Below are 12,248 nucleotides of genomic sequence, written 5' to 3'. Positions count from 1 at the left end.
ATTACATATCATATGTAATGGGGTTTTCATGGTATCAAATAAAGTTGATGTCTACTATGAAAATGAAATGTAAAATCTGACAAAAAGAAGAGACTCTTCACTGAAAAACGGGGATATGTACAAATGCTTTTTGTGGCCACTGTAAGCCTCTTAACAACAGATGAAAAATTCATGTGAAGAAAACTAATGGCATACCCTATATCTAAAACATGATAACAGATACTTTTGAAGTTGATATGATTTCATGTGAATTGAAATCAAGCAATATCCTTAAGATATTCTATATTTAGATTCGTATAGTCTAGTTAAATTGCATAAGAAACGTAGTAAGTAAATGTTGCTTCTAATAAATAATTGTAATCGTTAATTTGTTCACCTTAGTACGATTCTCATACCGTTATTACAAGTCAACCAAAGCATCCGGATATTTATAAACATAGCCATGTACATAACTTAACAATACATGGCTGATTTACATAAAGTGAATGTGTTAAAAATTAAACGACATTAAAACGCGTAATTTACATACACCGAAGTGTAAAGAAAAATGTTAATCACATAAATGGTGCGTCTACGTTTTAGAGACTCGTCAACGTTAAAACGAGTAATAACGTAGCAACCTCCAAAGCATACTAAACCAACTCCTTTTCCTAGCAACGAATCGATGAAACTTCGTGTACGTGTACGTAAGACAATGAAAGTCAACTATTATTGCGGTGTCTACCGAAAAAAATTTCCGTAACATGCCTATTATAGCAAGGACCTTAATAGCCCATGGAAGTCTGAACGTAATTCCATAAAGGAGCCGACCTCGTAAAACTGCGAAAAATTTCTAGCTGTTAATACGGAATTATCGCCGACTCTATAATAACACGTAGCGCGGTTGGCAGGATGTGAATTTCAAACAGAGTCCGCAAGAACTTCATCTGTATGCGGAGATACGGCATCTTTTTTTACGCGGTCTGCTTTTAACCAAGATATATGATACGATGATAACGACGTTTGCAAATCATACTGCTTGTAAAATAACCACCGAGGAAATGGAAACAGCTTGTACGAAAGTTTCGAGTGCTCTTCGGTGGAAAAAGCACCTTACGAAAGCTTCGAACGTCGTTCAGAGAAATATACGTGACGAAAATGAAACACTGTAGTGGTGTCATTAGAATAGCAGCGGCACAAGAGTCAAAGGACAACGCGAATTGGGACAAATAAACTCCGGGCAAAACAATGTCGCCGCTACATACAACCGTCGAATGAAGACGAATTTGTATTTTCCGACTCTCCCCCGACCAGTATAAATAAACATACGCAATCGCGAGCGAGAGAGTATCGAACAGTATCGTAGAGTATCGTACAGTATCTACAGAGTATCTTCGAGCATCACGAGTATCTAACAGTACTTATAATATCTTCGAGCGTCTATCGAGTTACGCGACGAGCATTTACGAGTATTTATTCCGCCAGTTTTTTTTGCGATTTATACTTCGTACTAATGACTCACGTATACGGCTGTATATTAATTTATTATTTTAAATATATTCGACGGTTACAACAACGAGCAATCTCGTCATTAAACTTCACGTACCAACGTTCTCTTCACATAAACATCTACAGAAATATATATATATATATATAGATATATAAATATATATATATATATATATATATATATATATTTCGACATGCTGCAAATTCACAATGTGTCAATGAAGAGTTACGGGGCGCCACGGCGCTTTCAACTGCTATTATACATTTTCGAGATAAGATGTTAATTTTACAGGTCGACAATACGAGAAGGTATACCGATATCGTCCTACCGCCTGGATTATTCTCTTCGACCAAACCGCTATTGTTTAACGGAAACGTATATCTCCACTGTCACCGTCAGTCTTAGAAAGAACACTTCTTCGGCGGTCTTTGCGATGAAAAACTACGAACGAAGATATGCAGGGGACAGGATCGACTGTGCGTAATAGAAATGGCTAAGGTATGAATAAAAGAACACGCGAGTAACTGCAATGATTGATTTTAATTGATTTTACGAAGCGTCGCGAACGCAAATTTCTTAGTATTGTTCTGGGAAAATTTGAAACAAAAGATCTATTGGATTGACAACTAAGTCATTGCGGATTTTGTCAATACCACTTAATGACAATATTGCAAATCCAATATTTGTGGAAAATATTAAAGAACAAGATGAAGTATTCGCGCTTCAATTAGAAAAGAAATTTGTTTTATCCTAATAATGCATAATCGCAGGAAAATAACACTTGATAAATCTGCATGCTAATTGTGAATTATTACCCTATCTGTCTCTAGATTTACTTTTATATATCTTGAACAATATAAGATTCTATAAAGCGTTTTAGCGCAGTAGATGTAGTTGCACATGAATCGGGAGAGACTCATATTATTGTGACTTGGAATATTAACGTTGTTTTGGTTTTCTAGGTTCAAAAGTAAACAAGCTCCGGACAAAATATTATTGCCATTATTTGTAATCGTCAACCGGAGTCACATTTGAACTTTTTATAATAACAACTGTAGTCACAAATAGACGAACGTGCAGTCTAAGACAGTTCAATAGTAGAGTAATTAACGAGTAGAGGAGTTGAATTGTTTCGAGCGAGCGACGATTACGATCAGTGTACGCTATTTCTGTACTTGTACTCGCAGTGATTTTAATATATCGACTATTACGATTTTACCACTCGTCTCTTTATTAAACGAATCGACACGTTTAATAGCCACCTCGAATTGGATTTAAAGAAACCGAATTTTAATAATATTTTATATAACCAAGTATTTTGAAATCGTACAAGTCTTCCAAGAGAAAAATTGAAAAGTTACTGAAAACTGCTAATGATATGTTATTCGTTAAAAAGTATGATTAATAGATACAAGGTTCCACTTTGCAGCGCTTTAAAATTACATATCTACATGTACAGAAATACGAAATTACTTGTGATAGTGATTTGATATTTATCCCACGCGAAAGAACCGAAATATTAAAAATTGTTCGAACTTATCACAACTTGACTGGTTACGACAACCCCAAGAACTCGAGAAATGAGATATATAATAAGAAAATGTTGACTTTCGGCTGACATAATTAATTTTAATAATCTAAGAGCAGAACTTCACGCCTATTTACCACTTGTACGTTTCGACGTTTCCCTAACAGTCAGTCATGCAAGTTATCTTTCTACGAACGATTGATTACTTGTCAGACTGATCGACAGAGCAGAAAGTGACAAGTCGAAACTGTCCCACGCCAACCGTGCAACTCCTACCCTGGTCGAAAAGAAACTCTCGTCCGGATAGAAACGGTATTACGTAGGGGAACGAAGTCGTATCATTGTACGATGCAGTGCTGCCGGGCACAGTAAATCTCATGGTCTATAGAACTCGAAGAAATCATTACAGTGCAGTGGGACGCAGTATATTGCTGTTAATATAGCGCAGCACGCCCTTTTAAGCTTCGCTCCGTGCAGAGAGATATATACAGGGTGATCTCGTAGAGAGCTTAGAACTTGGCCAATAGAAGTTGAAAGGCTTCTATACCAGAGGCCCGAGGAAGTGGAAATTGAATGTGATTTGTTGAAGATATTGCTTTTGTAACATATCGTGCGTCTGATATTGAATTTTTAATCGATTTGATTCTAAATTAGTTTGAAGCTGGTGATCACTAAACTGTAATAATGTATAGAAATATTCACTTAATAATAATTGATATTGCGGCAAGTAAACTATATCGTTGTGTATATTACGATAGTTTATTATTATTTATTATTTTTCATATATTGCGTGATTTAAAGGAAGATCAAATAACTTAGAGGCAAATGTTCACCGGACAAGATAAAAATGAGGTTCCAAGTTAACTTCTTACTTCAACTTGCAACAAGAAAATATTCTGCGTGATGATATTCAAGATAGATTAAATGATTAGTTAGTAACATATAAGAATAATAAAAAGGTGAATAAATAATGCAACGTAACACAACACATTATAGTAATATGTTTATATACAAACAACTAATATCGTAAAAAGCGTTGATTATGTTTCCATTAGATTTAATTTCCAATAGAGATTAAACCGTCTTCGATTGTTTGATCTTTTCTTTATATATTTACTTTATCGCTGTATTCGACGTAAATTTGTGAAGAATCGGACTGATATTAGATTTTTTAACATACTGTAAAAATATAAATAATATAGAAATTAGTATAAAAGGTGTAAACTTTATCTCGAATATTTAATAAAAATTCGAAGGATACTGCTATAATCGCGATAATATCTAATCCAGAATTTCTTTGCAGTAAAGTTAGGTATCTATGATACGTGATACTTTCTGAAGCAAAAGGTGGTAGGAGAATGTCGATCGATTCAAGATACGGTCAGTATACAAAACACAAAGAAAGAAGGACTGTAAAGTGCGAAGATTCTCGCAAATGCCCGAGGTGTCGACGAAGAGAGAAGCGTAAAATCGCAATAAATCAATGTTAATGGCGCTATAGCTAGATGCTGCGAATCAGGCAACGAACAAAACATCCCGTCGTAACCGAGGATCTTCCGCGCTATCGATGCATCAATAATATTTAGTGCCGGAAGTAAGTATCGCAAAGAATATCATAGAACGCCTCTATTCAGCATATCGTGTTCAATATTCGTTAAAAGTATGATGTCTCGCGAGAAGACTTTAAGGCCTCGAATATTTTATGTCGAAAAAGTTTGTTTTTTAATGCTGCGTATGGGATATTTCATCGTATTTTAAGTACGATTTTCAGTACCTTGGAACATCTACAATATATTTAATAGCCCAATGTAGTAATAAAAACTGCACAAAAATGGTATTTACTAGATTCGATGCTGTGAAGAATGTTTTATATTTATTCAATTCTAAGCAGCAGTGTAAAGTAGGAAACCTCCAAAAGGTTGTTAACCTTGTTGTTGCTTTGTCATTTGTTTTGTCACTTAAAAGTAGACCATTAAAAAATTAAAACCGCTAAAAGATAATATGCTTGTTTTGTTATACGAATTCATACTAAAGTTATTTTTCAAATTTTAGACAGTTATTGAAAAACAACTCGAGAAACTACTCTTGAACGTAATCAAACCAAATTTATGAAAAACAGGCTCGAGTGCCCTTTTTCTTTCATTTTAGTTCTCGAGTCAGAACACAAATTGCAATGACAAGGCACAATTGTAAGATACCGCACAGTGCCACATAAATCAACAAAAGCGACATAACTGTCCTCTATCGGCCACACTATGAAGATAAATGAATAAGATTTTCATAATTGGCCGAGGAGTGTCCCTGCAACTTTTTTATAACAATAATTCGAAAATAGCGTTTTTCAATTTGTGTCAGTTTCCACGAAATGGCGCGATATGTATTTCTATGGTTTTCCAAGAGCTGCCTCGACGATTCGCCGCAAATCGCTCGTCCGCACAGAACCTAACCTGGTAGAATACTGAAAGCCACTCGTGAGATTTCACATTTGAAGTTGCAACATTTCTACATGCTTACTTGATTTGACAGTAAATCACAGATGAATGTTAGTATCGATCTTTTATCTTTTACAGCTGCTATTACGATCGGCAGTAAATATTCTATTTTATTACTCGGAAATTTTATCACCTACCGAATAAAATAAAAATTTATGTTTCCTACAATATTCGCACTCTAATAATGTTTTGTTTTACATGCCGTATCAATTCGACGTTGTATATTGTTCTTACACAGCGATAAGGTACGTCTCATGAAAATAAAAATGCAATTTGATTTCAGACGTGGAAAACTGTACGAGATCGTTTTGGATTTCGTTGAGGCAGGGTTGGGGTTTCTATGCGGCATGTGCCTTGCTTTTACAAATGCAATGCCCTTCGAAATCCCAAAAATGTCCAACGCTTGTCTACGTTACGAGAATACAACCAAAACAGCAAACTGTTACTCGACATAGCTCTAGTTCAAAGTTCAAACTCGAATATATTCGCCGAAGATGCAATGGATATTTAATGTGCAACAAACATTAAATATCGGATTCTATGTTTGAAACAAAGAATTACGCTAATTCCACTTCCAAAAAAATATATTAGTTTCAACGATACATACATACAATATATAAACAAGATGTAATTATTTGTAGTATTTTAAGAACTGAATTTTTGATAAATTTTTAAGTCAATCAACTACAATTTCTTTATTCACCATACTTGTTAACTTACTTATTTAACGAATAAGTAAGTGTCAAATTGGATATTATAGAAAAATTCCTATTGGTTATCACATTTTAAAATTGTTAAAATAAAGAATGTAAGTAAATAAAAAGGTATCCCAATTACCTTATTTATAAATCTATATTAAAGATTAATCGTATATTTAATAAACAGTAATCATTTAAATTAAAAAATAGTTATACTAATTAATAGTAAAAAAATTGATCATCTATTTTATGTATGTGTACATAATATATTTCACGGAGTTAATTATTTTACATTCTAAAGTTTAATGTCATTTGTGTACCCTAGATCCGTTAGAAAGTAGAATTAGGATAATCTTTGCAACGACTGAATCAAACATAACAGAAAAATATCAAAGATATGACTCACCGGTTTGAAGTCTAGCAGCCGTACTCGCGGGAATCTAACGCAGCTACTGCGCCGTGGAGTCGCATCGATATTTTCATTCTCTTGATCCCGATAGTTCCGAAAGTCCAATAACATTCTTCGCATTTTGAACGATCGCGAATCTCTGTCCATATAGATTAATCGTACGCGTACACTTCCCAAAAAAGAACGTACGATACAAAACACGTACAACAATCACTATGAAAATCACTATAAATTCCCGAGAAAACTGTCTTACTGTCAAATAACTATGTATCTCGTACGAAGCACAACGAACGAATCTTTCAATAAACTCTAATATATTATTCGATAAACATTCGAAAAAGCAATTTCGCGACGATAAATCGAACTGATCAAGTAGTACCAACTGAAATTAGTCACAACTGAACACAAGCAACCTTGCAAATACGTACCGATATTACAATTATTGATATTCTATCGTTCGATAGCGAATCATTATTTAAACATGAGATAAGAAATAACGTATCGTCAAATACTTAATTAAATAATCGTTAGAGTTAAACAGAAATTTTGCAACGTCGTAAAATTTGTTCGAAAGCATGGAGAAAAATATCGCGTACCGAACCACGCGCAGGACAACGTTCGACTGAATAGAATTTGACAACATTCGTGGACGTTACGTGCAAGGTCGCGCGTATTTGAAAATGTAAACATATGTAACGTATCGACGATCCACAAAAAATTACGATTATTTTCGACGTCTGTTTATACCTTCGTTTTATCTCGGAGTGAAATCAAATATTTCCTATAAAAATAGAGGGTAAGAAATAATTTCTATAGAAAATCTTTATTCTATTTCTATATCGCAAGAGTTTGCATTTACGTATGCATTTATATAAATTGTTACAAACTATTTTTTAATCTTGTGGCTTTTTACAAATTATTCTATAAGTAATATTTATGTATGTAACTGTTAAATGTTCAAAAATAGGACTTATCTATTCGAAAGATTACATTGATTTAATGTATTAATAAATTAATAAAAAAAATATTATAATCAAATATTAAATTTATTAATAGGAATATATTTGTAATAATTAACCCATTCCTAACTCCTTGTTCCATCTTTTTCGGTAAATCATTAATTTCTCAAAAAATCTTTGAAGCCTTAACTTTCTTTATGGGGTTTTGTAATAATCGAATGAATGGATAATTTATACGTACTAACAATAAACTTAACTAAGAAATAAAGTGGATGGAGTAATTATTTTCAATTACACATTCTCTTTAGTTTATCTAACGCTCGTAATAAAATAAAATTCCTTTCTCATTCATTACACATTAGCATTGACTTTTTTTGCAGATATCAATTTTACAATCTTTCTAATTGCTGGTTGTAAATTTTAACTGGAAATTCAAAGCGCAAAATAAGAAAAGACATTAGTTATGGGTATGACCTGATAATTTGCCTCCTGTGTCTAAGTCGATATTATTCCCATATCGTAAGTCGTAAAAGTACGCACCAACTTGAATCAGGAACGTAAGCAGTGAACGTGTTAAATGGTGTTTTATTGCTTCAACAGACTCTAAGAAATGCTCGGTTTCAAATGCATGCAAATGTAATGAAATCTTTCGGATGCAAATCATACGTAAACCTAAACATTTATGAGGCTGGAACCTTTAATTTCTTATTAATATCTTAAAATTCTCGAATGATTCAGAATAGCATTGCAGAGGGATGCGAACACGTTAAAGAACGTTAATTGAACAGGATACACACGAGAAGTTTGTTAGAAACTACTGATTTTTTAGTTGGTTAGTAACTCTATAAAAGTTGCATTAAATAGTAGTATTTTAATGAACTATCAATGATATTTCTCGCGCAAATGGGAACTAGTTTGTAAATATCAATTACTTCCATTTTTTAGTACAGGTTTGCGAAAGCATCGTGCAAGATATGATATGTATTTTATGATACAATAAATATAGAAACATACATATTCGAATTTTTCTCAGATAACACGATATGAGTAAAATATCAAATTTTGTAAGTTTCAAAGAAATAAACACATATACTTCTTTGCAAGTGCTTTCTCTTAAAAACAAATAATCAAACAAAAAAATACATAAACATCTACGGTATGTTATGGATTAGGCAATTAAATCCCAATATATATGCAAATTGACAGCTTCTAGAGAAAAATGACCTTTAGAAACAACACCGAGCGTTTTAATATATTGTAAACGATACAATATCTTCAACGTGTTTAGAGAATCGAGAGCTTGACTACTTAATATTTGTTAAATAGCTAAATATTTCAATATTTAAATAATGTAACGAATGAGTAAAAGAATAGTAATAAAACAATTATAAGTATTATTATACTATTAATAGATAATTTACATTATAAGTATTAAAAGTATCAAAGAAAAATTATAATCACTGATTACGAATAGCGATGCTTATGAAAATATAGGGGTCTTTTCAAGAAATAAATAGCACGACGGAATGTTGATTTTCAGCAAATGCTTTATTGTATTAATCCATTTAGTGTTACATTTGATAATAGACTATATGTAATCTGTTAGATGTATAGAAAAAATATTTCGTCAAATCGTATATTTATTCCAAAGTATTTAACAATATAAAGCAGTTTCGACATGAAACTAGATGAGTACATATCTGCGTCAGGCTATTTAGCTACATGTACAATTCACAGATCAGAATACATATATTTGTACTAATTGTGTTTAGTGAAAATATTTGATCTCATAAATATAAAATTTGATAAAAAATGCTAATTTACAGAACATGATGTTAATTTTTGGTTGACATGTTATTACGATTCGCTGTTTAATTTAGCGATTAAACGAAACGAGAGGATCAATCATCTACATTTTTAATCGTAAATATTTAATGCTTTTAAGTGCATAAAAAGAAAAAAATAGTGCCATGCAAAGTTTCAGTTACTATTGATATCATTATATTGATATTATGAACGAGAAATAAAATACAATAAAATATAGTCGAAATGTTTCAGCATTTTCCAACTTATTCACCGTCTCTCCACAGGACGATATGTTATAATCTGAGACTTGGCTCTTGTGAATAATGCTATTCCCAAGAGTCAGCCTCAGGGAATTTCTGGTTCGTTTTTCGTGCATCAGCTACGTCCGTACGGTCCTTCCGCTTCCGGCGTCGTTTCCCTGTGCACATAACAAAAATCGGTTTATGCGCGACGACATAACCCTTCGAGTTTATTAGTTGGTACTAATACTTCATTTTTAATCGATTATTTCATAGATGAAATTATATAGTATTTCGACACATACACACAGAAAAAGAGAGAAATAAAACATATCATTAACGTATTGTAAATTAGAAAATTTTCTATTTCACACAGTCATTCTTTTGAAACATTACAATATCATCATTAATATGTAACATAATACATGTGTTATAAAATATTCGAATGATTCGTAGACAACAAATCTTGTCTCGATACTACAGTTTTAATTCTACTAATCATTCCATTATAAAAAATAAAGATTACAAGATTGTACTTATTTTAGTTGTCAATTTATGGAACTGGATATTGCTATTATACAGGTGAAATATAAAATAATTTTGTGAAATCCGATAATAAAAGTAGAATGAAGTATTTCGAGTAATTTCGTTTTATATTTTGTAATTTACGGTAAATATCACGAGTCGGTACAAATTTAAACAAAATTGAAATTTTTGTTTGAAAGCAGCGTAGAAGTTTGAGTAATACAATTTCTCTTATCAATTAATACAACACCAATAAGTTAACAATCTGATCACAGAAATACAGTTACAAGTGACCACAATTTCATCAATTTTGCACATAACAAAATCGAAATTGTCTTTCACAATGTATTGTCTTACAGTATGTAAATCGTTAATTACAAAGATTCTTCTTATGTAAAGTGCAACAACTCTGTCTTTCCTTTCCTTAAACAGGATGTAAAAGACTCATATATAAAAAAGAGTGTAAAAACTTTCTTAAATAAAATGTAAAAATGTAAATATATAAAATTCTTAGTTTATAAAAATGCCTCAAAAACGCATTCTGATAAATAACTTTCCTAAAAAGCGTATATCCATTCTTTTAATAATTATTAATTGCAAAAGTCTTAAAGCACGTAGTTTTATAATATAAGAGCTTTAATCGAACTTTATTATGATAATTATTATGATGTCATTATTTCACTTTTATGAAAACAATTTATATATCCGCTTTTTTAGACTGGTCATTAGTTAAATTGTATACACAACGCCCAGCCATCGTGGATAGGTAGATGGAGATTCCCTACGGCGAAGTAAAGAGTACAAAACAAACTTTTTGCTGAAACTTCGTTTTACAATCACTAGATGTGTAACTGAATCAATTTTCGACAAAATCATTCTCGTAAACGAAGTTGCATATACAAACACTTTGTTGTGCATCTTTAACTTATCTTTACATGAGAAACCACCATTCGGTTCGCTGCCACGATAGTTGAGACATTTCGTATACATCGTCACATGTAGCTCCAATTTCAGTTCCGTTGCATAATAATTGCAAGTTCTATACATTTATCAAATGAAATATTTTATAAAAACATGTATAAAATATTAAATACAAAAAAAAACGTGATCATTAAATAATGAAAATCATATATACTAACAATATAGCTTAAGACAAGGATTCCTCTCCTTGACTGTATAGTACCCAGGGCCTCTTTTGAATTAAAAAATAAATACTTTCTAAAAACGTCATCGAACTATTTATGCTTTAAAGTAGAAACAAATTAAGTAAATTTAAGGAATTGACGATCGAGCACCAGGAACAGTCAGCTATCGTTGCGTTGTCAACAGCATTATTCTTCGAAACTCGAATAAAAATCACATTTCATTTCCTTCAATCCGTCTTAATCGCAATGTAATAAAGGAAAATTATAGTAAAAATTTTTGCTAACATGATAAACAAACATTTGCCTGTACTGAATCGTTGTTCAATCCGACTTGCATCAGATGGATCAAAGAACAATTCTGAATCATTTTGTTTCTTATCATTTGACAAAAATCTTTTTTTATCAAGCGCCAAGGTATTTTTCGAGCTATGGAATTTTTCTACTACTATCGGTTTCGTTTTCGATTGTTTTTTCGCCCGGTTTCCTAGATGAGGACTAGCTGACGGGGAAGAAGCTGTACTAGACGTCTTTTTCAAGGAAAACGAAGATTCAACTGACGCTTCACTTTCTTTATACTTTGTCGAAACGGATGACTTTCTCTCAGACAATTTATTACTACACGAACCAATTTGCATTGACACAGATTGTTGACTCGTGCCTTTGTTAGAATTATATTTCTTTGTTTTTCCCGGCTTGCAGCTACGATTGCTTAATATCAACGAATTATGACGATCGTCTTTGGCCGTGTTCGACGATTTATTTTCAGTATTTTTTGAAACTTCCCTCGTATCGTCTACCTTGTTATCGTTATCAGATCCCGCGTTTCGTTTCATTATCGTGTATTTCGGCACCGCGTCCTTTTTTCGTTCGTTCTGGAAATCCGTAGGCAAACTAAGGCTGTTCTTTAATTTGACTTTCTGCTCGACCTTCATTGGCTCTAATAAGAGCGGCTCGACGG

At 32.4% G+C, this 12,248-nt stretch overlaps 2 protein-coding genes across 3 annotated transcripts in view; both read right to left on the bottom strand.

Moving 5' to 3' along the window:
- Nucleotides 1-7,254, bottom strand: part of LOC100748235 (protein cortex-like) — a 254,251-nt gene extending 246,997 nt beyond the window's left edge. The window contains exon 1 of the mRNA XM_012393425.2: nt 6,614-7,254. Coding sequence (XP_012248848.1) covers nt 6,614-6,763 — 150 coding nt within the window. The 5' untranslated portion in view covers nt 6,764-7,254. The remainder of the gene's footprint in view (nt 1-6,613) is intronic.
- A 1,850-nt stretch (nt 7,255-9,104) lies between these two features.
- LOC100747989 (poly(A)-specific ribonuclease PARN) overlaps nt 9,105-12,248 on the bottom strand; it is a 20,019-nt gene continuing 16,875 nt past the window's right edge. Inside the window, exon 12 of one of the 2 annotated variants that reach the window (XM_024372096.2) lies at nt 9,105-9,799. In XM_024372096.2, the coding sequence (XP_024227864.1) occupies nt 9,708-9,799 (92 nt within the window). In that variant the 3' untranslated portion in view covers nt 9,105-9,707. Of the gene's footprint in view, nt 9,800-10,861 lie in introns of those variants that run through there. The other variant, XM_003494618.3, reaches the window with a different exon arrangement.

The sequence above is a fragment of the Bombus impatiens genome, unplaced genomic scaffold (genome assembly GCF_000188095.3).
Source record: "Bombus impatiens unplaced genomic scaffold, BIMP_2.2 scf_3007, whole genome shotgun sequence".
Lineage (NCBI taxonomy): Eukaryota > Metazoa > Arthropoda > Insecta > Hymenoptera > Apidae > Bombus > Bombus impatiens.
Note: the sequence above shows the minus strand (reverse complement) of the source record. Positions and strands in the feature narration are given on the sequence as shown.